General features: G+C 37.2%; 2 protein-coding genes across 8 annotated transcripts; one reads left to right on the top strand and one right to left on the bottom strand.

Moving 5' to 3' along the window:
* Positions 1-1,809: 1,809 nt before the first annotated feature.
* On the bottom strand, positions 1,810-10,219 carry LOC112564926 (retinol dehydrogenase 12-like). 6 transcript variants are annotated; one of them, XM_025240076.1, is made up of 7 exons: positions 10,132-10,219; positions 7,422-7,596; positions 7,026-7,265; positions 6,761-6,850; positions 6,157-6,342; positions 5,848-5,954; positions 1,810-5,692 (listed from the first exon to the last, which is right to left on the bottom strand). In XM_025240076.1, the coding sequence occupies exons 2-7, from the start codon at positions 7,567-7,569 to the stop codon at positions 5,507-5,509; spliced, it is 957 nt and encodes a 318-aa protein (XP_025095861.1). In that variant the 5' UTR covers positions 7,570-7,596; positions 10,132-10,219; the 3' UTR covers positions 1,810-5,506. The 6 variants fall into 6 exon arrangements, with proteins under 6 accessions (XP_025095861.1, XP_025095860.1, XP_025095862.1 ...); XM_025240075.1 differs by lacking the exon at positions 10,132-10,219 and adding an exon at positions 9,431-9,549; XM_025240077.1 differs by lacking the exon at positions 10,132-10,219 and having other exon boundaries at positions 1,810-4,897; positions 5,480-5,692; positions 7,422-9,511.
* On the top strand, positions 9,662-27,074 carry LOC112564924 (protein neuralized-like). Of its 2 annotated transcripts, none has more exons than XM_025240066.1 (6): positions 9,662-9,847; positions 16,239-16,405; positions 17,173-17,518; positions 21,822-22,313; positions 22,489-22,608; positions 22,877-27,074. In XM_025240066.1, exons 1-6 carry the CDS (start codon positions 9,814-9,816, stop codon positions 23,359-23,361), a joined length of 1,644 nt encoding a protein of 547 aa, XP_025095851.1. In that variant the 5' UTR covers positions 9,662-9,813; the 3' UTR covers positions 23,362-27,074. The 2 variants fall into 2 exon arrangements, with proteins under 2 accessions (XP_025095851.1, XP_025095850.1); XM_025240065.1 differs by lacking the exon at positions 9,662-9,847 and adding an exon at positions 13,486-15,977.
* The last annotated feature ends 876 nt before the right edge of the window (positions 27,075-27,950 follow it).

Raw genomic sequence — 27,950 nt, 5'->3', positions numbered from 1 at the left:
GTAGGTAGGACCACGAACTTGTATAATAATTATACACATCCATGGTAGGACTGAAGTTTCTCGACGCATGCGCAGAAAAAAGACCGCTACCTTGTTACGTCATGTCTATGTATAGCTGTGCATGCAGTTGTTATGTCAGTTCTTGCGTGCACAGAGCACAGAATAATCTCGACAACACATTAAGTCAGTGTTAACCTCATGGCTGGTGTAGTTTAGTCGTATGTTGCGACACACCTTCAGGTGACGAGGCTGCCGTACCTGCACACATCGATTAACACGTGTGCTACCTGTCAGTGCGCGTGCATCGGACTCTGGGCTTCTGTGTAATTTTCACCGCCGGTGAGTGCAACCAAAACAGATCATCATTCCCTGGTGGACACCGCTTGGTGAACTCATTGTCACCTTTGCAACTAGGTCTGACAGTCACTGCACTAAAACAGCAGCAAACATTGAAACAAATGCTATCTCAGGTGGTACTCACACACACACACACATCTGTAGGCAATTTTGATCGGCGCAGGTGTTCATTCTACTAATTATTGATGACCAGGGGCCGTAAAGCGAGAGTTCATCTTTTTTTGAGGGCAGAATGGGTTACTTGGCTGGCTGCTTTGCTTTAGCTGATGGCTAGGTGTATAACACCAATCCCTCCCCCGGTGCAAAATGGGGAATTCAAGGAAAAGCGTTTTGTTTCCGAAGCATGAAGTAATGTCGAGCAGAACAGGTGCTTGGTAGGGAGGGAGGTGAGCAGGAGCTACCGCCTAAGGCCCCGCACCTGACGGGGGCCCCGCGCTTACAAGTGCACCGTCGAGATGAGACAGTCCGTAATTTTTTTATTGCCCTGCTACGTGTTTTGTGCCGACTTCCAAAAATGCCTGCAAATTCTATTTGCCCAAAGCCCCGCTTCCCCCTATAGCTCTGTGTCAAGACCCTGCGGGCATTATACCTCGCGTTTTTTCACCCCAGGGAATCTTACCGCCGATTTATAACTACGAACTGAGGACGGACACACACACACCAACCACTTTTTTTCTCTCTTAAGACACACTTAGTAAATCAGATGACACAAAACCATCCTATAGGGAACTGTGGAGGGGTAGCTGACGAGGTGGTAGACAAAAGAAAGACCTGAATGGCAAACGTGAAGCTGATGAGGACCTTCCCATTACTGCTGTGGCGAGCTTTGTTAGCTGCAGCATCTAGCCAGACAATATGAACCTTGATTAAAACTTAAAAAAAACCAACCTTCTTCTACCCCACACTTGTCAATGGACTTATATATACATATCACTAACAAGTTTTTGGATTGTTAGAAAATTGAAATGAGGAAACAAAGATTTAAAAGTCCTTTTATTTATCTTCATTAGTTAATTTTAATATTTAAAAATATAGATATGTGCCACATTATTGTTTTTTATTGGCAAAAAGTATGATACTTGGTGACCCTCAAAGAGCAAGATACCATGACCAACACTATACATTCTTCTGACTTTTCCTCATGTCAAGGTAATGGAGTAAAATGGCAACTAGGTGTTGGTGTCTTTCTTTCATTTCCCATCACTTCTGTAGAATACATAGTAAACAGATAAAAAAACAACCAAACATCAAGTGACTATGCTTACAGGTGTCGCCAAAGATAATCATTGGTGTCACTGAGCACACAATGTGGTGTAGAATAAATGTTCATTGATTGCTCTCTTTATTGTATTTATTTAACTTATTGAGGTTTATACTTTGCTTTTTCCCAGCAGTGGGTTTTGGAGCTGTTCCATGATTCTGTAAGGGACATACAAGATAACAGACTTGAACAAGTTTTTGATATATATTTAATAAGAAATTGTAAAGTATGTATTCTTGGATTTGAGTTCACAACAAAACCACTACAACATCACAACTAGCCCACAAATGTGAAAGAAAAGAAAAAACCTGTAACAACCTGTAAATTCAAATACATTTAAATCAAGTCCAAAAATGACCATCTCAAGCTTCCCCTGACCCTTACATATAAATAAAAGAGGGAACAAAAGGATTTTCCTTGTCAAATCATATCAAAATCACACACCCCTTTGACTAACTCCATCTATCTTAGGAAAGTCTGAATTGAAAAGAAACTAAAAGAAATTTGCAAAACTGCAGTGAAATAAAACTGATGAGAAAATGGTGGTGGTGTAAAAACTATGGAAGGTTTACAAGCTACAAAGTCAACATCAAATGCCTTCCATCCACCCTCTTGCAGAATGAGAATAGCACACACTTAAACATTCAAGTGATGTCATGGAATCATAACCAATAGCCTTCCTAAAATCCTAGCAAAATAATAAATGTAACATAGCAATACCTTGGTGATTAAGTTCTTTCCTGTTTTTAACATGGTCACAAATAAAAATACAACTAGATCATTTTCATGTTCAAAAGTTAATCCAAACGTACAAATACACCTACATGCATAAATAAGCGATGAAGTCCAGTGTCTTAAAATATCAAAAAACTACTTCAAACTTGTTTAATTGTTACATCGTTCTTTTTCAGCAGAATTATGACTAGGAAAAAAGGACATTAAATTAAACCTTAAAAGATTTCTTTTAAAAAAAGAGAAAAAAAAGAGAGGTGAAGCTTGCAGACTGCTATATCAACATGAAAGGGCATATTATGCAACTTCCATTTTTTTTATACTATCTTGCTTGGTTTTTTAAAAATGATCTAAGCACTTCTCTAGGTGTAAAATGGAAAATGGATTGGAAATGAGGTAAGCGTTATCATGGAATGGCCCAACAAGCAAATTCATTTGGTTAACAAATTAAAAGCATAACATCCCTGAATTTATTGAGGTTTATACTTTGTGATGTATGAAAACGTCTCAATCACTAAAAAGAAACATAGCTGCAAATAGTAGCTTTGAGAAAAAAAAAGAAGAAAAAAACAAATTGTGCCATTCAACATAAACAGCCATTGTACAGTCTCCTCATCAAAGCTATGAAACTTATCACTAAAACATAGCATAAATGCTGACATTTAACCTTAAAGCCATTTCATGTAAGCAGGGCTTGAGCCTTAAAGAAATAAATATACCAGCCAAAAATATGGCTACCACAAAGTGCTCAGATTTTAGTCACCGAGACAATAATTTAAGTACACATTCAGTTTGCAGTCTAGTGTACCTGGCAAGCTGAACTGTATGTCATGAAATTAAAGGCAGGCACAAGCACAACCCACATAAACACCTGAAAAACAGCAGAACAAGTACTCCCATCGCTGACCTGGCCAACATCACCACTGGCTCAATAATGTTATATTTAAAAATAACATACATACACCTGTGACCGCCCGATCACCAACAATAGATACTTTCACATTTTGAAGTACCACCATTATCATCTTTGAAATCCCTGAGTTATCCATATGCTGTTATCTGCATGAAACAGTTGAAATTTCACATTACATATATTTTAAAAATTTGTTTGTGATGTTTTGTTGCTGCAATTTGAAAGTGATTATTTAGATAAATGTAAGGACAGCTAAGCAAACCTTTCCCCACTTTCCTGATCTTCTACAGCTAAGAAGAGAATTATGTAAGAGCCTAAAATGAAAAAGTTGTATGGGCTGATATAAAGACCTTCATCCCATAATTTCTAGATGGTTTCCGTCTGTTAAGTTGTTAAGCATTAATGATGTATTTAATTTGATGTGTAATCAAACAGTTTATCTGGCAAACAGGTGAGTGAAAACTGGCACAAAAATAGTAATGACACTAATTGTACAATAGCACAATGCAGGAACCTGTCATAAAAGTCAAGCATCACCCCAAAATAGAGTAATATGTACTAGGCCAAAATCCAGCAAACATCTTTAAGTTTTATGGTTTTCCCTCTTCTCTTAAATAATAATTTTTGTAAATGTTTAACAAGTTATTGAGTCTTTTAATGCATATAATAATTATAAAAAATCCCTGCACATTGTTATGGAAGACATGCCAAATAGCTGGTGTGTTTCAGTGTAAAATAACACTCCCAACATGAACAATTATACACAACCAGTTACCAAAGAAACACTGCTTCATTATAAACAACCTGATTATAAATAAACATAGATGTTTATATTAAAAAAAGTACACATGACGTGAATTTATTTCACTATCTTGTTATGTGCAAAATGACAATAATACTGATTTTAATAAATTTACACAACAAACAAGAAATGTATTTTCAAAAATAAACCAAATTATGGCATAGGGCAGCACTGAAACATAGGTAACAGTATGAAAAACTCTCCAAAATACTTTGGTAAGTAAAATGGTTTCTTTTAAATAGCTTTATTTTAAAACACTTCAGAGCATCTGCCTTTCCAGTAAACTTTCTCAGCAAATGTAATCAGAGAACATTTAAGCCTTATCTGATAAGTAAATATAAAAAAATAAAATATATGCAAAAACCAAATCTTTCACCTACTTCAGGGAATTGAGCTTGCATCCACATAAACAATGCACTTTACAAAGTATGGTATTGAAGTTCTTTACCTGATCTCAAACAAATGAAATGCATATATACATATTAAGATGCTATCACTTTCTTGGGAAAAAAAAGTCCAAAGATGTGAAAACCAAAACACTTGTGCAATAATTAGTCACAAAGATATCAACTTTAGATAGGTATGTCAATACCTGGATATCAACAGTTCAAGTCACACATTCACTTGAATAAACCCTAATTTTTAAGTCTAAACAGTTCATGAAAATGATAAGGGAGAAATGTCCCACTTTCACAAAAACAATATAATATTATTGCAATACTTTCACCATCTCTAATAGATTCACTCTGGTCCATATGCTGTGGTGGACCAACAAAAGGGGACACATAGAGGCGATGGTCAAAACAAACTTGTTGTGAAGAAGTGGTCTCCCCTGCACAATGGGGATTTTAGAGAATTGCATGATAAATTATAAGCGAACAGTATCTTCTTGTTTTTTCTTCAGCAGGATAATTGCGGAATTCCTACCCCCTAGAGGCTAGCTTCATATCACCAACAAACACTATTATAAAATACAAATTATCACAAACCAGTCACAAAAGCTAAAAACAAAACCAGAAAACAAAATACATTTTACAAAAACAAACTACCCCAACTGATCATATGCTTGCATAATGCATAAATCATGATTTCTGGATTAAATCTAGCAAGCAAAGCAGATTTAGTAACTCATTTACTCTGCCATTAATTGAAAAAAAGACATTACAATTTTTTGAATTAGTACAATTCTATCCATTTCATGCTGTTGTCTTTGTAAACCAATCTGACCTTTGCATGAAGTTATCATATGCTCAACAATTCCCCCCTTCCTAAATACTTCAGATATCTTGTAAATTACACTCTTAAAAAAAAGTAACTCAAATAAAATTCCATGGCAAATATCCTTTCAATTTCAAGAGCAAATAAAGGATTTTCAATATCTATGTATTAATATTTTCAAAGGGCAACTCCTTACCAGCATATCAGTATTTAAGAATCCTGTCTATTCCTGAAGACCAGTGTACTGGGAGCTAAGTTCCCACAGTTTCTGGCATATGTCAGGGTCATTAGCAAGAGGGTTCACCTTGTCCTCAGCCAGCTCGCACTCCGCAAAATACTTCCCAGACATGTCCTTTACTTCACTGGCTAAAGCACAGTAGAGAGTTGTTTGAGCTCCTTCCTCTTGGGTCTGCAAAACATGTGTTATTCTTTAGAAAATCTGAATGATGCTGAGATAACTTATCAGAAGTGATATAGACCCTCCAGAAATTTTTATTCTGATAAAATAATTTTGTTGGAAATAATACAGTGAAAAAAAATGAGGGAAAAAGAAAAAGTACATACCCGTAAAAATATTCTGAACAGTCTCATTGGAATTTGAATAAAAAATGGCATGTTAGCAAGCAGGTCTGTCTGAACAGATCCAGGATGTAAACACACAGCTACCACTCCTGAAATAAAAGATGTCTTACAGCCTTAATAGCAGTAACAAATGAATCCTGCAAGTTATATGCATACCTTAATTTTAGGCATGGTACAGTTTTGTTACATATTTCTGTGCTATTCCACTACAAACAAAAGCATGCAAAATTATTTATTTATGAAAATAAGCATGCATAAACACATCTGTGATCATCTACAAAAATAGTTTACCTGTACCCTTCAAGCGCTTGGCCAGTTCTCGAGTAAAAAGAACATTAGCCAGCTTAGAGTTAAAGTAAATCCTGCCAGCACTAAAAGACTTCTCTGCTCTTAGATTGTCAAACTCAATCTTCCCAAAGCTCTGCACTGTTGAAGATACATTGATAACTCTTGCTGGGGCAGACTTTTTCAAAAGCTCTGAAATAAAGCAAACGTAAACACAAAAGAAAGAATCATGAAAACCTGATGTGTGAACATCAGCACACTTTGTTACCATCCTTTTCTCATTCCCCAGTAGATTATATTAATGAAGCCTCCGGTCATCTTTTACCATTTATGTTGATTTGCAAAGAACTGAGAAGACTAAAAATGAACTTCCAAATGGTTACCCATTTGACTTACCAGTCTCTTTTTGTTTTTGCAAATTTTTTAAACAATTACTTTGTGCTTTAATTTTGTCAGGCGAGTTCCCACTACTAGTTTCTAAGACTGACACTTAACAACAAATTGCCTGTAAATAAAAGACACAAAAGAGTTACATCTATATGTATAGGAAATAAATTTTATATATATCTACTCAGATGGTTTTTAAAAATGCATGGACAATGATAAGTACCAAGCAAGAGATTTGTTAAAAGAAATGGTCCAAAATGATTTGTTGCAAAGTTTGGTTCCAGACCATCCTCAGTTGTTTTGTTAGGCAGACCTGCACAACACATTGAAAAAAAATATAATAGAGTATTTTTGTTTATTCTTTATATCAATCTTCAGCTAACATTAATTTATGTTTCCAGCATCTCTACTTTAACATCTAGTCTCAGTAAAGTATACAAACTGCCTTTGTAACCATGAAAATCGACTATATAAATAATACTTCTTACCAATAACACCAGCATTGTTGACCAGAATGTCAAGTCTTTCTTCCTCTTGTATGATCCTTTCAACAAACTTACGAACAGACTTTATCCGTGTGAGATCAAGTTCTTGAAAAACTACATTTGAATTTCCAGTTTTTTGAATAATTTTGTCTCTTGCTTCTTCTGCTCTCTCTTTGTTTCGACAGGCAAGTATGACACGAGCATTTCGTTTTGCAAACTCTAAAGCTGTCGTAAAACCAATACCTGAAAAAAGACACAGATGTCATCAGTAAAATCAAAACAGAAAAGTTTAGGAGTATGACAGCCCATAATAGACCTGACCCTCAACTTAATGATCAGTTTCTCATTGCTACATCTATGAAAGTGTACTCATGCATAAAAGACAATTCTGAAACATACCTGCATTGGCACCTGTGACAACACAGGTTTTTCCAGATAAGTCTTCATTTCCATTGTATCTGGGGACTGTACGCATCCAGTTGTAAAAAACAAGCAAAAGAATACTCAACACAAGAGTGACCAAAAGCCACTGTACAGGGTCAAGCATTATAACCAATGAGGCTTGGGGATTGACCTATGAAAGACAGGCAAATATCCAATCAGCATTTATTGTAGAACTTTGCAGAAAAGACCTTGGCATGCAAAAAAGAAACCAACTTACATAAATAATAAATAGCACATTTGTATAGCACCTTTTCCCTGCATCAGCCAGACTCAAGGTGCTTTACATATAGCCATGCAAGGGCATCATATAAATTTATGCATATAATAACATCGAAAAATAATGCTACTAGATATTACATTTGTAACATGTAAGTGTTGAACTAATAGCCACCAGTTTTGGAAAATATTGCTCAGTCCAACTCTGTGCTTGATGAAGTACAAGTAACAAAAGATGATTATATTATATGATTATGTTAATAACCATTATCCATGTTCATAAAATAACAGGGAGTGCACTAGCCTGCTTTCAATCCTATTCAGAGAAAGTACAATGGTATTTTTAATAATACATACCAGATAATTGCACAAGGATAACTTGAAATAGCAGTTATTTATGCTGATAAGCAGTAGAGATGACTGTTCTGCTAACTGGGGCTAAGCGTAAAGAGATGGCTAGCCTTCTGGTTTTGCTGTGACATTCTCCATTTCCGGTAGTTCTCCAATTGTCATAATGCCCTTTTCTTCTGCTGCCTTTGCCCCTTGATTTTATGACATTCTTGTAAGGTTCTCTCTTGTGATCTCTAGGGTCACTTATATTCTAACATTTTCCCATGCCAGTTTAAAAAATATCCATATTTATTGATACCTTTCTAACCTCCGTCCCTACCCCCAAAACCACTTAACATTAAAATGATTCTCCTACTCCACTTTTAGTCTTCCAGACAGCTACATGCCATGTTCCACATTTTTCCACACTACTTCCACACGAACGGTTTCATGTCTAAGCTAAATTACTCTTAACACTCCTAACTTCATTAAACATTCTTATAGTTCCAAAAGTTGTTATACAGCTGACATTTGACACAATTTTTCAGAGACTATAAGCACAAGCTATTTAAGGTATATAACAGTTGATTGTACACTGGCTAGCATTTAAAATGTATTCATGAGTCCTAGTGACCAATTAAGAAGAGTAAGGACAGTTGCAAAGGTCTGCATCAGCAGAAGTATGATAAAATTTTATGTGTTTTCAACACTGTTATTGTGAAACATTACAGTTTGTGCAACATTTCATACAGTACTCAATGGAGAAGAGAAAAAGACACTACTCTTGTTCTTGGGTTATAGTATGGCTTCAAGAAATTACTTTCTTGCTTCTAAAGATGGTTTGGTAACAACCCATGTTCAATATGCTACAACTATATATGGTCACACTACAAAAGGCTTCTAAAGTATTCAGACCAGCCAGCATTCACTCATTCCCCAAAATACATCATCACCAACTGCAATGTTTTTAAACTTCATACACTTCATTATGCGCTATACATCAATCATCCAGATGATATTAGATAAACTGGCAATAGGGACAGACCGCAAATAAAGACACGAGAAAGCTTAAATGTGCAAAATGAGATTTACGAATAAGTATGGATCTGAGATAAATATGACGCTTGGCGGACGTCCAAAAATCACGCTTAAAATTAAAAACAAATAGTTCACACAACATCTGATAATTAAAATCGCAAAAGAGTAGAGAAATACAATCAAAAGGCGCAGATAAGAAAGTTTGTTTAAGAGACAAAATACTATATTGTTGCTTTCTTCTTTAGAAAGGTTCGAAGTAAATCTAAGAGATGACATATTTTTAACGTCGAAAAAATGCTGTCCACAATACCTGACTGGCTCTAATCAGCTCACGAATACTTCGTTACATGATACTTGCAGTGGCGCGTCATTCGACTCACCTGCTAGCAGACGCATTGACTAGTTGCCTCCTTTTCAAAGCGAAAAAACATTAGAAATAAACAGTTGATTTATCTTTGGTGTCTTTTCCCACAATGTAACCTAATTAAAAACTAAAGCTAACTTCATATCGTAACATGCTATTAAAAGGATAAAAGCCTTGAGATCTGAGTCCAAATAATGTTTTTAGTGTTGTAGGGAACTAGGTCAATATTTTATGCTTTCCTGTCGCGATTGATAGTGTAAGCGAAGTGCTTGAGGGTCATAATCTGCTTGTATTGTTTTGATAGTTGTGTTTGTACATCGTTTGTATAGTTTTCAACGAAAACATTGCACATTGGAAATGTTGGACAGTTAATGTGATTTTTAAAAAAATAGTCGCATCATGGGAAACAACGGATCGGGTCATTCTCGAGGAGGTAAGTGTCCTGTCTGGGGTCTATGTCAACATTTCTATGCCATCTTAATTAGTTACAGTTAAGAAAATAGTCCCTTCAGACTTTCAGGTGCCGTCTGTTTATCATTTTAACAGCGGAAAAAGTTTTCCTTTCCTAAACTCACGTAGGACGAATCCATCGATTTGTCTTTTGTTACCCATTCTAATTCGTCATTCGAAGTTGTCAGAAATTTAGCTTTTACAAAGACTGCGAGGAGAACAATGTTTTATAAGTTTACATGGATGTAAGATACTGTAGAAACTTACGTATTATGGAAAAAATGGAAGAATACGAAAATTAGAATTACACACTGCGGCCAAAGTGTTATCCCCGAAGATGTCATGATCCTGAAATGGAAGGGGAAAGTAACTGTTCACAGTGCTGCTAAAGCAAGCAGTGCATCATACAGAACATAAATTTACATTTCCTTTATGGTCTGGAATGATCCAGATCGTATTGTGATTCTTTGTCATTAAAGAACCTATAGTACCAAAGATTCATAGACTTCGAAGAGTCCATAAAATATACACTCAGATACTAGCAGTGCTAACCAATTCTTTAAGTTGATGAACCAAGTTGATGAATACTATGTATAGTACACACAAGCTGAGCAGCATGTCCACTTCATGTGCACTTTCATATACAAGATCTGATCATAAAGTTTAAAAAAAAAAAGCAGGAGACCAATATTCACAAGTTTGTTAACCATATCTGATATAACTAACAGTGATATGTTTGTTGTCTCAGTAGTTTCAGTTCATTTCACACTACAATAATCCATTATTATCAGGTCAGGTCTAGCTGAATAATAAATAAGTCCTAAAAAGTATCAATTTGTTGACTGTTGAATCACTATGGACATATAGAGGATAGAGACAGAGTGTGCGTGTGTGTGTTAGCAAGAGATAAAACTGAACGTTATTGAAATTGCTCTTTGCTCTGTTTCAAAGGAGGAACAGGAGTAGCAAAAAACCATCAAGTGTACCAGAGATAAATTTACGTCATAAACCTCAGGAATTTGAGTTTATCAAATATAAGACATAGCAGCTAGGAGCACCACAGTGTTTATTTCCCTTATGTTAGAAACTGAAGCATCCCTATCCCCTCTGCTGTTTAGTCTGGTCTGGAAAGGGACCTATATTGATTGCTGATAGCCTGACAGGTGAACGGTTGTCACCACAGGGATATGCCTCATATCTGACTATTAAATAATGTGCTTCATTTAAATTTACGTTATGTACCTGATCCAGTTTGAAATCAGTTTTTAATATAATTAAAGTAAAGTTTGTTGATAAGTTAGACTAAGATATAAACTGTGGTCCAATGGGAAGGATCGAAGGATATTCTTTAGTAAATTTAGGGCAGCAGAGTAAACTATTTGTGAAACACTTGCTTGTCATTGCTTCACTGTGAGACTCATGAAGTGTTCAGATCTCATTTTATAGCAGACAGTATGTGACACCTGTTCTCAGGGATTTTCTTTGAGCACTCTGGTCTCATTCCCCTTCATCATCCTTTCCTCTAAACCAGGGGTGGGCAAAGTTTTCCTTGTTAGTGGGCCGGTCTAAAAATTCTAAGCTACGCGGTGGGCTGGTAAAATACCAAAAACCCATGCCATACAACAAACCTAGTGATAATAGAATGGACAACAAATGAGTACATAATGGTGTTCACTTAACTGAATTTATTGTGCGAAGCTATTTGAATTCGCTCATCATAAAACTTTAAGACCAGCCTTTCATTTGAAGGCACCCACCCCTGATGCTCTCTCTGACAACTACATCAGACATGTCAGCCATGTTATTATCTTTGTACTTTGTCTGTGTTAGAATGTTACAGACTACCAATTTCTAATGCTGTTGTACTTGATAAATTAAATTTCAACCAAATTAGCCTAGGCTAAATAAAAAATGAAAACAAGTGCTTTTCACATTTTGTGAGATGGGCTGGTCCAAAGATGTCCATGGGCCTTAGTTTGCCCAACCATATGCCTTAAAGTGTGAAATCAAAGTGGAAGCACTTTTTGGTCAACTAACTAATCAACCAACAGTAAGAGGTTACTGCAGTTTCATGCATTCAACCCTTGACTAATACCAGATATACTAGTCTGCTCTGATACTGCTTGTCGAGATTGGGGCCCAGGTGCTCGTAGGTTTCCCACTTAGGCCTGCATGGCATGGATAGTCCAATTTTTCATATTTACCAGCCAGGTTTTTTTTTTTTTCTTTTTCAACCACCCTGAATGAGGGTCTCAGATGTTGTGCCGGATCATATGGCAGAACCAGACAAGCTTGTGTTGCTTCACTGTTGCCTGAAAAAGTTCATAGTGACCCACCAGGGTGGTGACCATGTGTCATAACATCAGTTTGTTTTATTTTCCATGTAACAGATCTAGAGAAACTTCCTTAGGCACTTGGTCTCAAATGTCAGGATTATTTTTTACTGTATCATCTTGGAGTCTACATCTTGCATCCTTAGAAATAGGATGGGAGCTATGAATATGTTATGTACAGCTGGCACTTGTGGTCACATGTAAGTTGATAATATGCTTTAACTAGGGTAGCATAGCAGTGCTTATGGCTTTCTAAAATGGAAATGATTAGGGATAAATAGATAAAACACTGTATTTACAAAAGTGGCCATATTTGATTGTCTGCACTCTCACTAACTTATTATCTCTCACTTTAATACACTCACTCACGTCTATCTGGATTGGTGATTTTCCGGTTGTAGCCAAGTCAATACTATTTTTATGGTGTTGTGACAATAAGTAGTTTTCTTGTAAATTTCTGAACTTGGGTTGCAAGCATTTATTGTGCAGCTGTTTTGTTTACACAGAGCTCCTCTATTATTGAGATGTCATGGAACTGGCAAATACCTGTGTGTTTCTGTCAGGGGTTTATGTTTCTTAGGTTTTCTGTTTGATTTTTGATACCAGTGGTAAGAGCTACATATTATCTCCCTTTATTTTGCACCTAAATCTTACCATGAAGCAAAGGTACCACAGCCATCAGTTTACCAACCAGTGTTTTGTATTTTAATCAGTTTGTTACGCTTCAGAACAGTTCTTCTTGTTTTCATCGTTGTTGATGGTTTTCTTGGCCGTTAGTTTATAAAGCAGTATTTTGGAAGTGTAAAGTGTGATTATAAATACAGAGATGATTATACATTCCCAAGCAAAGAAATGCAAATTTAAAACTAACTAGTGCTCATTGACATTTCTCAGTTTAGACTATATAGACAATGAGGACAGACTCTGTATTCAAATGATCTTTTTCCTCCCCAAAATGCATAATTTGATGGTATTTTTCTTCAAATAAAAAAATGCCTTAAAGTTGATTGAAACATCAGTTTTGCTAAAGTTTTGAAAGATTATCTAGCATGATCATGGTGTGTGTATGTGTGGACCTGAACACATGCACGTATGGAGCCAGTGAAAACTTGGAGAGTTTACAGATTGGAGGCATGCAGTTATTACATTACAAACTGTGCTAATTTCCAATATAGTGTTACCATTCGGTATTCCCAAAAAGAAACCCAGTAAAATGCAAAAAGCCGACACAACTGCCAGAAACTAAATTTAATGATGGTAGGAAAGGAGTATTGGTGTAGCTTTTTTTTTTTTTGGTTTGTTTTTGTCGGGAGGGGCGGTTGTCTGGTGGCGCGGGCAGATTGATAAATTTCTCGTTATCTTAGCTGGCAGGAACGTTTTCTCGCGCACTCTTCTCTCGCTGCCCTGCTCACCTAACCCGTGACGGCAGCGTGGATTTGGTGCCTGTTTGAAGAAATGGGGAAGTTTGCTGGAAACCACTTGGAAGGCTTCGACATCATCGCAGGCTTGTCGAATCCCTGCGGTGCGCGTGTATGTGGAGGAGCGCTCGCTGTGTTTGCTGCTCTTCATCGCCTGTCATTAATTTCCTGCTGTAAGAGCTGTGGGTGCGATCGTACACGCGTGCATTTGAACATTCATTCGTGTTTATACGCGCTGCTTGTCATTTGAGATCATTCTCACCTCCCAAATCCCCTCCAGGGGTTTTTTCCCCCCTTCAAAAAATGGATAATCCTTCCGAAAGTTGGCAGAGGTTAAACTAAGTTTGTGGAAACTTTTTTGTCAATAGACAGTGATAAAATTTAGAAGATTATTGAATCATGGAGGTTTTTGATCAGCCTGGAGTTTAGACAGCAAGGGAACACCATACTGTGAAAGGCCGTGGCTAAAAGGAGAGGCTGCACTGTTGAACTTCACCAGGTATCGCCGCGCTCGGCCTCAATCCCGCCGCCCGCCACTCAATGCCGTCGGTTGATGCCAGTACCGCGCGCTTTCTTGGTGGAGCGTATGGTAATAACAACGGTGAGAACCGCGTCTGTTATCAGCTGCTATGGGGTTTCCTGCCTTTGTGCGAAAGCTGCCTGGCACCACCACCTTTCTCTCTGGCATCGTGTAGTTGGCTGCGAGTTGTTCCTTTTCCTGCCTGCAGTCCATTTCTCGGAGACTCTTGACAAGAAAGATCGAGCGCTTCAATCAAGTTAGAGGTCATGAATTCTCTTGGCGCACAAATCACCCAAACGGTTGAAGAAGTACCAGCAGTTCCGTTGCTACAGCTGGTTGCACCGTCGCCTGGGGTTGGATGCAGTCAGTAGCGCGATGATAGTGGTACCTGACCTGTCTGCGTACCTGAAGCTGCCTGCAAGTGGTGAGATTGCCAACTGTTGGCGGACATACCATATGCCTTGCAGGGCTTCACTGTAATGGTGCACCTCTCCATCTCTGTCATATATTTCAGGATCACCAGAAGAATCAGTTCTCAGTTTAGGCTTGGCTGTTTTGCCTTTTAAATCAGCACAGTGCCTAGCTCTCTTTTACACTGGTGCCTCTGTGACGTCAGATTTACTGATTTTTGTTTTCTTCTCCAGACTTTCATAAGCATGAAATCTGGCGATTGGCATCAGTGTTATACCATGGAGGACACACAGGCAAGCAAAGTTTGGCAGATCTCGGAGTCTTCCAGCAAGAAAGCGCAGAACAGATAGTACCCGATGTGTTTATTCTATGTTCTGGCACCCTGACTTTCTGTCCCGCTTATCAGCTAGCAGACAACAACTACTCAACTGTTTCCTGCAGTTTATTTACAGACGTGAGAAGGAAGTGCTTCAAGTTGTGTCAGTGTTCTCATTGATAGAGAGAAGGAGAAAGAAAAATAAACACCCACATTTCAAGGAGTTAATAAAAACAGTGATTTTGTTGGTGGTAAAATAGAAATCACCTCTACCAGTGACAATGAAGGAAATGTACCTTTTGTGTCATTTTGTCCATTTCAGATAAATATCATCCACTTTTACGTTCGTTATACCGTAAACATTGGTCATTAATGCATAGTCAGCAGCCAACTAGTTGCATCAGCAATTCCTGCCTTTATGTAGCTTGCAGGATGTTTTGAATGTATGGTTCTGTATTGTCGTGCCAAAATGTGTGGAGTCTCTTCCAACTTTATGAGAGCTTCTCGGATGAACACATGAGTATTTCCATTTGTCAGCTGTCATAGACTTCTCGGTACATCCCAAGGGAAGATGGCTAAACATCAGAAACACCTACTATCCAGCATTGCTTCATGAAGTGCAGCACAAGTGTTCTCAAGGAGATATGATGTCAGCAACAGCAAGAATGTGACAAAGCAACATTAGTGATGAAAAGAAACCTTGTTCCCTGTTGCACTCTTTGACTAGGGGTCGTGCCATTTTCAAATAGCATAAGCTTGTTGACTGAAGTAGTGCTTTTATCACCCATAAGCTCCATTTAAAGCAGATGAAGTAATGACAGTTGGTTCATGCTGGTTTTTGAGGGAATATTTCTGCCTGGAAATATACCCTGAAGGTCAGGACCTACTTTATTAATGGACATCCATCAAGCCAGCAGTGCAACTTTGAAAAAGAAAAATGCTTTTATGCTGGTAGAATAGGAGTATGGTTGCCATGGAGCAGTCAGTTGTTGACAGTTTCTCTATCACTAAATGCGACCTTCAGCAGGTGATAAGCTTTTCGGGTCAGCACCAGTCCAGGTCACAACAGTCAAGGTCTTTACGCAACACTCGGCATTTGTCACTGCAGCTTGAAGGTACCAAAGGAGGCTTGTTCATTTAAGTGCATGAATGGACTCGGAGATGAAGATTGCTAGTAAACTTGAATATTTAAGGCCTTAATTTACCCATACATTTATTTTCACCAAGTCTTTCATGCGACCCTTGCATAAACAGAGATATGGAACATTAGAAGTTCAGCAGTGGTCATTAATATATCCACAGACTTTGGGCCTCCTCCTCCTTTTTTTATACACTGATTGCCATGTTGTGAAGAGCTCATGTGTTTTGTGTTGCAGGGACCATAGGCGACTTGAATTCCTTAGGTGGTGGTCAGCCTCTTCAGTTCCATGAAACACATGGGGACAACATCCAGCTTAGTCATGACAAAACTCGGGCAAGGCGTGCAGAGAGCTTTTGCAAGGGGATCTGCTTCAGTGCCCGTCCTATTGGTATTAATGAAAAGGTACCACTAATTTTCAGTCCTATGTTTAATAAAGTAAATGAAATTTGCCTTTATGTGTAAGATGACCTTTCCAAAGAAGATTAATTTACAGAGAAAAAATATACTGATATTCAGTAAAATTGTATTATGGATCTGCAGCAATTTCATGTCCAGAAATTTACAAAATGTAGCATTATTAATTTCTACAAGTGCATCAATCTTTGTAAGTGGAGCTTTACATGAACCAACATTTGAGAATGCAGTTGATGATTCTTTGCTCTTCTTGGAGATAAACAGTAATTTCTTTAGCGTTTTCAAGAATGTTTCTGATACCAAGCTTTATGCAATGGATAGTGCAGAATCATGGTAGGACTTTGTGACTGTAAATTGCTGCATCATTATTTTCTGCATATAGTATATAGGCACTAGAGTGGTTCTCATTCAACAGACTTGGCTTGCTAGACAGCATGCTCAACATATTTAAACACTAAATGACATCTAATTGTGCTAGAAACTATTTGCATCTTTCGAATGGTATAGCCCTCTTCAACATTATCAGCTTGTGGCACTTTATATTTCCTTTTCAATTTAATTATTAAGAAATCTAATATCTACTTCTAAACACTTTATCAATGGATTTCCTTAATATTGATACCAATTTGAAAAATATAAAAAGTAAATGGATAATACATGTGCTCATAATACTTTATTACTGTATGAGGAATCCACATGCATGATTTTGCTTAGCTTATCTCTAGTACTTAAAAAGCATTTGCAATGTGTTACAGGTGTACATTAGGTTTGTTGAGACTAACACTAGCTGGTCTGGTGTCCTTCGCTTTGGGTTCACCAGCATTGATCCAGCCACAATCCGTGGAGTAGATCTCCCTCGCTATGCCTGTCCAGATCTTACAAACAAACCAGGGAACTGGGCAAAGGCCCTTGGAGAGCGATACACTACCAGCAACATTGTGTTGTTCTTCTATGTTACAAGATCAGGCGATGTGTATTATGGGGTCAATGGAGAAGAGAAAGGACTCTTTTTCAGTGGTGTGAACACCAGCAGTCCCTTGTGGGCTATGTTAGACATTTATGGCAATACAGTTGGAGTGGAGTTTACGCAGGCTAATGGATGTAAGTATGACCACCAGTCTCTTTATCATTTTCATTTCCTCCTTTATTTCTAGGAAAGCAAGAGAAATAGTTCTTCATGGTCTCTTTTCTTGATCATTATTATCCTCACCTGTCATAACAAAATTTAACATGTTTAGGCTTTTGGATTTTAAATCTCAGATTTTTTTTGTGGTCTAACTTTGCATTGCATCTCTGGTTATGACAAGATGGAGAGTGGTGTCCCTTTGTCTGACAGGCTTGAGGGGACCAAATTGATGCAGTTTTTTTTTTTTTTGGGGGGGTTGGTTCTTTTGCTTTGATTTGTTGTGATTTTACTGACATTATATTGACATACAGTTTTTGATGTTGTGCTCAGCATTGTGCTGGACTGCTTACTTGTCAATGGCCCTTAGCTTTTCTTCTGATTTCAACTTTCTTTGAGCAGTCTTGAATGAACACCATGACAGTTTCTTTGTCCTCACTGCAATGGACCTGACATCATCACAAAACAGTCATATAGTTTAACATTTAAAATTTCTCTTTGCTTGTGATCATGTGGATATCAGCCATCTCCTTACCATTTTATTTAGGTTCTTGATTATTGATTGATCTATTCTGCTTTTGACAAATGACTATGATCTGTAGATATAAACTGTGACCCATCAACATCTTGATCTAAGGATGTCATCTTTAGAACAACAACCCTGGCATTCTATTAAATTATTTAGTGGATTCCTTATAAAGTACCATGATCTTGCCCATAGGGATGGGATATGGTGCTATGTTAAGTTTTTATTATTATTTTGTGAGTTTGAGCTCTGACTCATTAAATCTTTCCAAATTTTATTGCTGTCTCATTCATAGATTCAATTTTATGTTGCTTATGTAATCCTCCTAACAGACAGATATCGGAAATGGATAGTCTTGTTATATTTATGACTGAACTCAAACTGATACTCAGAGCTTTGTATTGGATTTTTGTGGCATCCATGATGCTGAAATTTCACACAAACATGTGCTCATAATCAGCTGTCATCTTTTAATGTCTGCTTATGCAAAGTAAAAAAAAAATGAAGGGCTTGGAACTGGAAGAAAATTGCTTTTAAAATGCACAAATCGTTTTCCCTTTAAAAATGTTAGTCTTGTCAAGGTATTTGCATAGATATGAAACATTGAGACTAAAATTGCATAAATATCAGAGAATAAAAACTAAGTTAAAAATAAAGTACCGCCGGGAGAACTCTCTCCAGTACAGTGTGTTATTAGTACTTACACTACCGCCGACTCACCGCACAGTATTTATTTAACGAAGCTTGCCAAACTGATGCACTGGAGTAGATTTCAGAGAGCATATGGCTGGTATTATGTAATCATCTAGGGCCGAGGCTAGTATAGGTAGTGCATTACCACAGCCATATGCAGGATGGGAGGGAAGATGTGTTTATACCTGGAACTGTACAGAACCAAATAAATTATGTATATCTGGTCTTAGGCTGACTCCTGGTATGTTTAATGTTAAAAAAGAGAGGGACTCAAGGTAGAGAGCGAGTGTGTGGCGAAGTGTGTGTGGTAGTGGTGGTGCAGAACTAAAAGTAGGATTGTATGTAACTGCTACTGCGTCTTGTAAACAGGATCTGTGCTAGCTGCCGTATGTACGCAAACTTACAGAAAAGACTATGGTGTACCCGCTAGTGGGTTTTTAGTGCAGCCAGGTGAAGCTTTTGCTCGTCCACTGACACACAGCGACACGCTGCGGCAGAACTGTCGTGCCACAACCGGCCCACCCCTACCGCTCTTTCTTCACATATCACATCGCTTTCCTCAACCAGCTGTTAGCATTGTACGGTGCACATCCAAAACGATAGCAAGAGACACACAAAAAAAAAAAAAACTCTGCTAGGGGATAGTGATTACACGATGGCAGTCGAGCGATTTTATCCCCGCGCGCACATTTTTATTGTTCACCCCGCCTCACTGGAAACACCGAGCCAGTCTGTGCCCCTGATGGATGAGGCAGTTGCAAACCTACACTATAACGACAGAATATTTAAAGGATATTGAACCTCCTCCCCTTTATACAACCCACCACGGATTATGACAGGGCGTTAATAGGTTTGGTTTGGTGTCAGGTATTCACGCTGAACGCAGGAGAAATAAACCAGAAAGGTTGCAGACAGGTGAAGAATTGCGTACTGTTACATGCACGGAATTCCCGTTCCGTTTGACTTGGGGAGCAGTGACCTGACAGTCACTCTGTCAAGATGAGACAAGACGACCGGCCCTTACGCTCATCATGTCGTCCTAATGTGTAAACCAACTTCAGTAGGCCATGAAGCAGAAAGGCTTCAGTGTGTGATCATGTGAGGACTAGGTAAAGCAGACATACTTTTAATGTAATGATCTCTAATTTAGTGAGTTCCATGGTTGTTAATGGGAATCTTGAGAGCATAGCAAAAAGAATAATGCTGTCATGTGTGTCATTCTACATGATTCAAAAGGATTCTGATATTTTCATGAAGGAAAGAATGTGCTGAAGAGGGAGGGGGTAGCAGACATGTAACGAGCGTGTAGGGAAATACCTTGGGATAGACTTGCGTTAAACTTCTACAAACAATGATTTACATAAGTCTCATCCTAGGTTGAATAGAAGAACCAGAACACATTTACATTTCTGTTCACCCTTCCATCTTCTACCAATATGTTTAAAATGCGTATCATGTTGCATTTTTAGGTCATGAGAAGGATATGTTTGCTGTTCGTTCTCATACCCTGATTTGTACTGGTTCTTGTTCCTCATTTGTTAAAGAAGGAAATAGTTTGGTTTTGTGAATCACTCAAGTTTGTTTTTTGCACTCAAGGTGGGTGTTTTCATATAAAGCTTGTGTTCACACTATGGCATTTGAGAACTATTAGGTTTTGTTGTGTGAAACCTGAAGTAGTGCAGTCAAGCAAGACAACATGACACTGGCATGGATTACTGAACCGTAACTGCAGGTTTCTTCTTAAATTTTTGCTTAACTTTTGGTATTATAAAGATTTACATGAAGCATAACTGCTCTACTTCATGAGTAGTTTAGCTTGAAAATTAACCTAACATGAAATAAGTTTGCTACCAGAACATACAGTTTTAAAAATGCATATTGAATTATATGTATATTTTTGTTAGTAAAGCAGTGGTCTTATCCTCTTTTAAAAACCCAGGTGAGAAATGCAATGTTGAAAGGCTTGTATCTTGTGAATGAAAAAGAATTTGTTGCTAGTATTGATGATGATGATGATGATAATGTTGACTAACTTTATTAATCCCAATGGGAAATTTAAACATAGGAAATGTGCTCAGTTACTATTTATAAAAAGTTCTAGTTACAAGGTTAAAAAAATGAGCAAGTGACACAATCTAAAGGAAAAAAACAAGAAGAAAACAAGGAGAAGTTTGTTCTTTTAATAAGCTAAATCACTCACTTGAAAAGAATTTTAAACTTGGGTTAGCTTCTAAAGTATTACTATTTGTTGGTAACAGCAATGAGCTTGGTATGCTGGGTATGTATATCTTACAATCTCAAGTTTTAACAAAGAGTATACTAGTATATTGGTTATGTAGAGTAAACATCATACAATATCAATGTTTAAAAAGTTTTACCAACCACTTTTTGTTGCCATTAGATATATGCATTTTTCATTTTGTGAATGTGAACCTGTGGCCCTTGTTATCCTTAAACTCACTTTATGGTTACTCTGGTCTTAGTCTGATTGCATTGCTTGGGCGCAGCTAGTCCCCTGCTAGTCTGGACTAAACACCCCTATACCCGACTAACTAGTCCCATCATTTGCGCCGGTTGCACTGTTCTGCTGTTTGAGCAGTCTGCACTGATGCTTCTCTCAGAAAAGTAACCCTCTTCTTCCCATGCACAGCTATGATCAGTCTTACAGTGCCACAAATAAGCTGTCTATTTTGTTGTCAACATTTTACTTTTAAGTAGTCTTGACATACCTCACACAATTGGGCGCTAGAGGAATGTTGACTTAATAGAGTAACATGTTTTGCCATCACATTTGTTTGATTTCTTTGATTCTATGATGTTAAAGTGTGCTGCTGAATTGTGGTGTTGTGTATTTTTATGCTGTTGTGTATTTATATCACAGTGTTTTTGTGTCATACTTTGAGCTTCAGTATAAAAAAAAACAGTCCTTGTCCCATATGATTGTTAATGGAGCATTAGAAACATTTTTTATCATTTGTGAAATTCCATAGACTGTGTTGGCCTCTCGTTTTCATTAATTGAAAAATCACCTGAGTAATTCCAGACCATTGTGTCATGTGCAGTTAATGCCTGGGCTGGCGACAGCGTGCCTCACTCGGCTCCAATCAGCATAGAACAGGAACTATTTTCCTTCAGACAGACTGTATCAATGAATGACTCCACAATGTATCCAGTACCAGTGGTCAAGTATCATGCTCGCTTTGTGTTCTCCCCACTTTACCTGCACACACTTTGTGGCAGGAATGCACGTGTATCTGCAGATCGCACAGTTGCCATCAGGCTTAGAGAGGAGTACTGCAATGCCTATGTCTTCACATCAAGGCCAGTGAATCCTGGGCAGAAAATAGTGATACAGATCCTTGGTGTGGACTGCTCATACATAGGAGGATTAGGGTTTGGCCTTACAGCTTGCGACCCTGCCTCTTTGACATCATCCATCATGCCTGACGATGCAGACCTACTTCTAGACAGACCTGAGTATTGGGTAGTCAATAAAGATGTCTGTCGCAGTCCAGACGTCGGAGATGAACTCAGCTTTGCTATTACTGAGGAAGGCTAGTTTATTTTCTGGACTTCCTGTGCATGCTATCATATGAGTGTTCTGATGAATGTTTCCTGTTATCATACCAAGATTTTCTTAAAAATCTCATTAAAATTATTATAAGTTTTGTGAATAAAGATATAGTCTTTGTTGATTTTGCTGTACAGTTTTGGATTTCCATTTAACAGGTGAGGTCCTGTACTCCAGAAATAATGGGAAGGCTGCAGTCCTGATGCATGTAGACCGTACTCTTCCTCTCTGGGCCTTCTTTGATATTTATGGCAATGTGCAAAAGATCAAGGTTATTGGTGAGTATCACTAAAAGGATGTGTGATTGGAAGTGGAAGGGTGGAGCAGTAATAGACATTCTAACACATATCCTAGCTGAGTGGCATAGGTATTTATTAAGCATTTAAAAAATATTATTTTTGATGACTTACATTTTGTTTGTGTGTGTGTGTGTGGTAGAGTATATGCAATGCACATGCGTGTACTTGTGTATCTTTGAATTAACATGAGTACATTAGTTCAATTGCAATTTACCTCCTGTGAGTTATGATTGTCATCTGTGCACAGGAGTAACAACAGTGCAGTCCCCACCACCACACATGACACGCTCGCAGTCTGCATCTGGCTTCAGCAATCATCTTGGTACATCTCAGGCACATCAGCCTACAAACTTACCTCCCCGTCCATCTGTGCCAACTCTACCACCTCCTCTACAGCCTCAAGTTTTGCGCAGCTGGAGTGTACCCAATCCCTCAGCCACAGCACCCAAAGTTCTTTCCAGCCCAGGAAACCAACATGGCCAAAGAGCTCAGGCAGTTTCACTTCCATCCTCCCCTGTGGGGGTGTCTCCTGGTGATGGCTTCATTCCTCTGGAGGAGGCACGTGATGAGTGCACTGTCTGCTGTGAGAAGGGTGTCAACTCTGTGCTGTACACCTGTGGACACATGTGCATGTGTTTTGAGTGTGCACATGCTGTGAAACAAGACAAAGGTGGACTGTGCCCCATCTGCCGACAACCAATCAAAGATGTCATCAAAATTTATCGATCATAAAAAACTCATGTGATGGAATGCTATTTGAGCATGAGCAACAATAATATAACATATTTTTCTTGTGGCCCTTCTGATGACACATGCCTGTCACTTAACTTTGGTTTGGAAACTGAGATCTACGGTTCTATGATCATTGAGAGAGAGAGAGCAAATACTAGCATGTAAAGCAGCTTCATTTTGTGATCAGCAGTCGAAAAGATGACCAGACCCCTGATGGTTCTGAAAGTTTCATTTTTTTACTTGTTTTATATTTCACAGATACTTTTTTTAAAAGCTCTGATAAAAATAAGTGGATGAACACTTGACAAGAGAAACAAGTTGTCTTCATACATCCTGATGATGTGGTGAGAGTTTGAAAGGATTTCTGGGAGATTTACATGCTTGTGTCATTGTTAAAGATCTAAAGGATAGTACATGTTAAACTGCTCTGGCTTGGCATGGAGGTCTGCAGTTAGCTTTACAAACTTGGCTTACTTCCAGAACAAGTTGTCTGCATAGTAAGCTAGATTTGGCATGGATTGTGGAAGACTTGCATTGAGACTTGGTAACCTCCAGAGAAGACAGCAAGCTGTGTTCTAGACATTAAGTTTGGTATTATACTTAGCAGCAGGTCATTCAGTACAATCATTACAAAAGACACTAGAGTCACAAGTGTTTAAAAGATTCATTTGCAAAAAGAAATCTGATAGCGGTATTTGACGTCTGACACATTATTTAAAATTGTACAGGTTTCATTTGTGTCAAGCACGAGATGTTTAGTTGTTTTGATTATGCTACTTAGCCTTTTAAGCACAGTTGTGATTTTGTTGAATTGCATTATAACATGCAGACTAGAATCTTCTACTAAATCTGGTAAAGGGTTTTCTTTGTTTACTGTTACATGCAGTAAATACAGGGTTAATCTCTACTTTCTTTTTGGTTGGGGAGAGTGCACTCATTACAAGTGTAATGTGAACATTAATTTTGACAACTGTTGTTGCAAATATATTTATGATATTTGCAGATCAAATGTGATCTCAGTTCAGTTCATTTAAAATGAGCTGTGTTTCCACATATTTTCTGTGTATGTTGTTTTGACTGATAGGTGTAAAGAGTGTGAAGAACCAGTTTTGTATTTTCAGTATATACCTACAATAGATAGGTACAATGCATCTAAAGATATTGCTATTTTAAGTTTTGATAGCCAGTAGACAAAGCAGCTTCTTAAGTGGGTAGGGGTTAGGGAATATGTGTGTCTTGCTTGAGTGGGTGAGAATACCTGCTGGCAATGGACCGGCCAGCAGAATTTGGTGATGATGTTAATTAACTGTGAAGATTGGATATAGAGCAGATGTTATTGTAGGATGGGTTCAGTTAATGGTCCCATCTACAGCAGCATTCTAGAGCCCCCACCCCTTTTTTTTTTGACCACTGGCTTCTAGAACTGGGACACTAAAGATTAAATCTGGGTTAGAGGAATTTTGCATCCCATGAACATGGAAAAATATAGGACAGTTGTATGTGACAAGTACAACTTGAAATTTAAAGCAAATAAACAGCATTGGTATTAACAGAACCAAGTGTTGTACTATTTACAAATATTAACTGTTTACATTGTATCTACAAGATGCTCCATAATTTGGAAAGAGCACTTTGTAATTACTAGCAGATGATCAACAAAAGAGTATTTTGTGTGTCAAACAGTATTTTATTTGTAAACTGCCCTCAACTGTCCCTTTCCAATTTTTTAAAATGAAGTCATGTACCCCTCTCATCAGATTCATTTAAAAAAAATATTTCTGTTTGCTTTGTTAGAAATAGTTAAAAATACAATGTGATGAAATAGAAGTTACATCATTCTGACAATCACATGCATGTATAAAACACATAACATTAATGTTTTTCTTTCCTTTAATAGTATGACTTGCTACTAAAAACTGAGAAAAACTAGAAGTGCAAACAATCATTACTGTATAATTATATTGTGGATTCGGGATTCAAACCTATAAGCAACACTAACCTAATCTGTGATCTAATAATAGATTATTTAACATTTACAGTAGGAAGAGGGGATGGGTTCATGGGACAGTATTATCATTTTGTTTTGATAATGACAAAAATATAAGCTAACATAAGCAGAGGTAACTTCTGACAGTTCTCATATACTTTATTAGCCAGAAAGTGAACTGCATTTCTGAGAATCCTTGACCCATTTATATAATAGCTCAGTTTCTAAGATTTATGGATGGCATACAGGAAAGAATGGCAGGATACTGAGGGCATTCATTCTGCTTTGGATGGATTGAATACTGATGTACCATCAATCACTTTTGACTTTTTATTTTAGGAAAGCTGACATATTCATGTGTGACATAATTGTGGAAATTACCAAGCAGAAAACAGTGTGTCATGCCACCTTGTTATTGTTATTGGGGATGTAAAGGAAATCAAGTGCCTCAGCTAGTGCCTGTGGAATATTTAAACTGAATGCCAGAAATTAATTGTACAACATGCTGAGATTCTTGCCAGGGATGACCTGCATTTGCACAGTCCACAGACATTTAAGCAAAGAGAGATAAAAAAAGGCTTTAGTCTCTTGAGAGTGATATAACATTTTCTATGCACTGGTCTCTTCCCTCTGCAGTTTTTTTTAATACTCTGTAAATACAATACAGATTTTAGTAGACAAATGCCACCTGACAAAATTTAAAAAATACTTTACAGACTTTTACACTTTAAGCAGTTAGAACTCCTCCTAATTGCATTCTGTTGTTATTTAAAATAATGCAGATAAAAACCAAACTGGTGGATTTCTGAAAACTGCTGTTAGTCTGAGGGAGTCCTAGTCAAAAATGGCCACTATTAAGGTTTACATTCAGCTTTATAAACCTTTCTATATAAAAATATTAATCTGCCCAAAAATGTTACTGGGTAGACAGGTCCTCTAATGGCTTTTAATGAGTGGAAAAGCAGTATGCACACATGCATTTCCTAACCTTGATATATAAGATTCAGTTTTTGGTGAGGGCCTTGTTATAAGCATTTCTGGATGCTTTGTGGAGATTTGTGTGAAAAGAATCTTAAGTTAGTCGTTTTGTTTATCTTAAAAAAAACCAATATGATTCCTCATTTATAATCAAGGTTGTCATTTTTTAATTCAGGCCAGGATCATTCCATAGTTTTTTAGCATGAAATTATAATTAAAGTTTGTTAATCTCGTAAACAGAGTTTTCTGTTCCACTTGGAAGCAGATGTGCAGATGCCATATATAAAATTTTGTAAAAGTATGTTTAAAGGCAGGAAAATAAGACAGACAACTGTAGATGTGAATTTGAATTGCATCCAATCTTCAGCTAACAAAAGAGATGCTTGGTAGGTCAGTACAGTTGAATTAGATCTGTTTTCCTATGTGATTTTCTCAATTATTCCTCTTGGCATGTTAACATAAAGTCAGACTTCTTGAGAACGTTTATGTCTGACTAGTTACACGGAAGATTTAAAGGCTGCCTCTATCAGGCTTCCATAAATCTTTTCATGTAGCAACCATACAAATCAATCATGACTGAACAAAATATCATAAAAGCAATCTTTGATGAAAATGCAGTTTGAAATATCATTATCCTAAGTCAAATTGTGTATGTTTATTAGATATGTTCTGTACAATAACCCTGTAAAATACAAAGTCTTATTTTGTTAATAGGATGTACATAGAAAATAAAGCATATGTAAATAAATGAACTGTTTTTGCATGCTTTGTCATATAGTGTTTTATTCTTCCTCCATTTTGTATTTTCATTGCATAGTCCTATACAATTGCATGAAATAATAATGCAAACCTTAGAAGAGAATACATTTTAGTGAAATTGAAACAATGATAAATTACAGCTTATTTTTAAACTTGTAATGTACCCTTTAAATCCTCTATTTCTCTTTTACTCCTTCATTACATTAAACATAGTCCCTATTTGTCTGTAATAGAAATGTCTTGGATGAGGTCGGTGTTACCATTCCTTTTACTATTTTACAGAGTTTTCCAATGTCACTAATCTTTCCTAAAGCCTTTATTGGTGCCCCTTTTTGTTCTATTTATGAAAAGGCCTTAATGCATATATGTGATATAAATACTTATGTTTTAACTACTTTAAAATCATGGTTAGGGAAATTGTGATCATAGTATTAACATAGAATTTATGAGATGGATTAACAAAAGAAAAATTAACGGTGCAAAGCAAAATAGTTTTGTAGGATTACCTGTTTCAGCTATGTTTCGACAAACCAGTTTTCCCTAGAAACATAACCTAAAAATGTGAATATTTCTCAAGTGGTAAAGTAATCTTATAAATAAAGCAATGTGTGTGTGTGTAAAATATATGTAAGTCAATACCGTTTGTTCTATCATTACCAAATCTGACAGCGATATTTTTATCTTCTGTTGGAAGATTGTAGTTTATGTTTGGCTGGTGAGTTATGGAGCATATTTTCTCTGTTCTAAGATCTTACCGGTGGCTCCAACTGAATAGATACTTTGAGAAGAATCTGCGACATGGAGGTCAAATTTTGGACAACGTAATTTAAGTGAGTATCCTAAGAGAGAGCAAAAAAAAGAGATA

The sequence above is a fragment of the Pomacea canaliculata genome, linkage group LG5 (assembly GCF_003073045.1).
Source record: "Pomacea canaliculata isolate SZHN2017 linkage group LG5, ASM307304v1, whole genome shotgun sequence".
In the NCBI taxonomy this organism is placed as follows: domain Eukaryota; kingdom Metazoa; phylum Mollusca; class Gastropoda; order Architaenioglossa; family Ampullariidae; genus Pomacea; species Pomacea canaliculata.
The sequence above is the reverse complement of the archived record's forward strand: the minus strand, read 5'-3'. Positions and strand labels throughout refer to the sequence as shown.

Coding starts and splice junctions, on each gene's coding strand:
- LOC112564926 (XM_025240076.1), bottom strand. CDS start 7,569: ATGCTTGACCCTGTACAGTGGCTTTTGGTCACTCTTGTGTTGAGTATT. Junction 7,266..7,421: donor TGTCACAGGTGCCAATGCAG/GTATGTTTCAGA, acceptor GTCTTTTTTCAG/GTATTGGTTTTACGACAGCT. Junction 6,343..6,760: donor TTTAACAAATCTCTTGCTTG/GTACTTATCATT, acceptor GCTTTATTTCAG/AGCTTTTGAAAAAGTCTGCC.
- LOC112564924 (XM_025240065.1), top strand. CDS start 15,827: ATGGTTGCCATGGAGCAGTCAGTTGTTGACAGTTTCTCTATCACTAAA. Junction 17,519..21,821: donor GTTTACGCAGGCTAATGGAT/GTAAGTATGACC, acceptor TGTCATGTGCAG/TTAATGCCTGGGCTGGCGAC. Junction 22,314..22,488: donor CTTTGCTATTACTGAGGAAG/GCTAGTTTATTT, acceptor TCCATTTAACAG/GTGAGGTCCTGTACTCCAGA.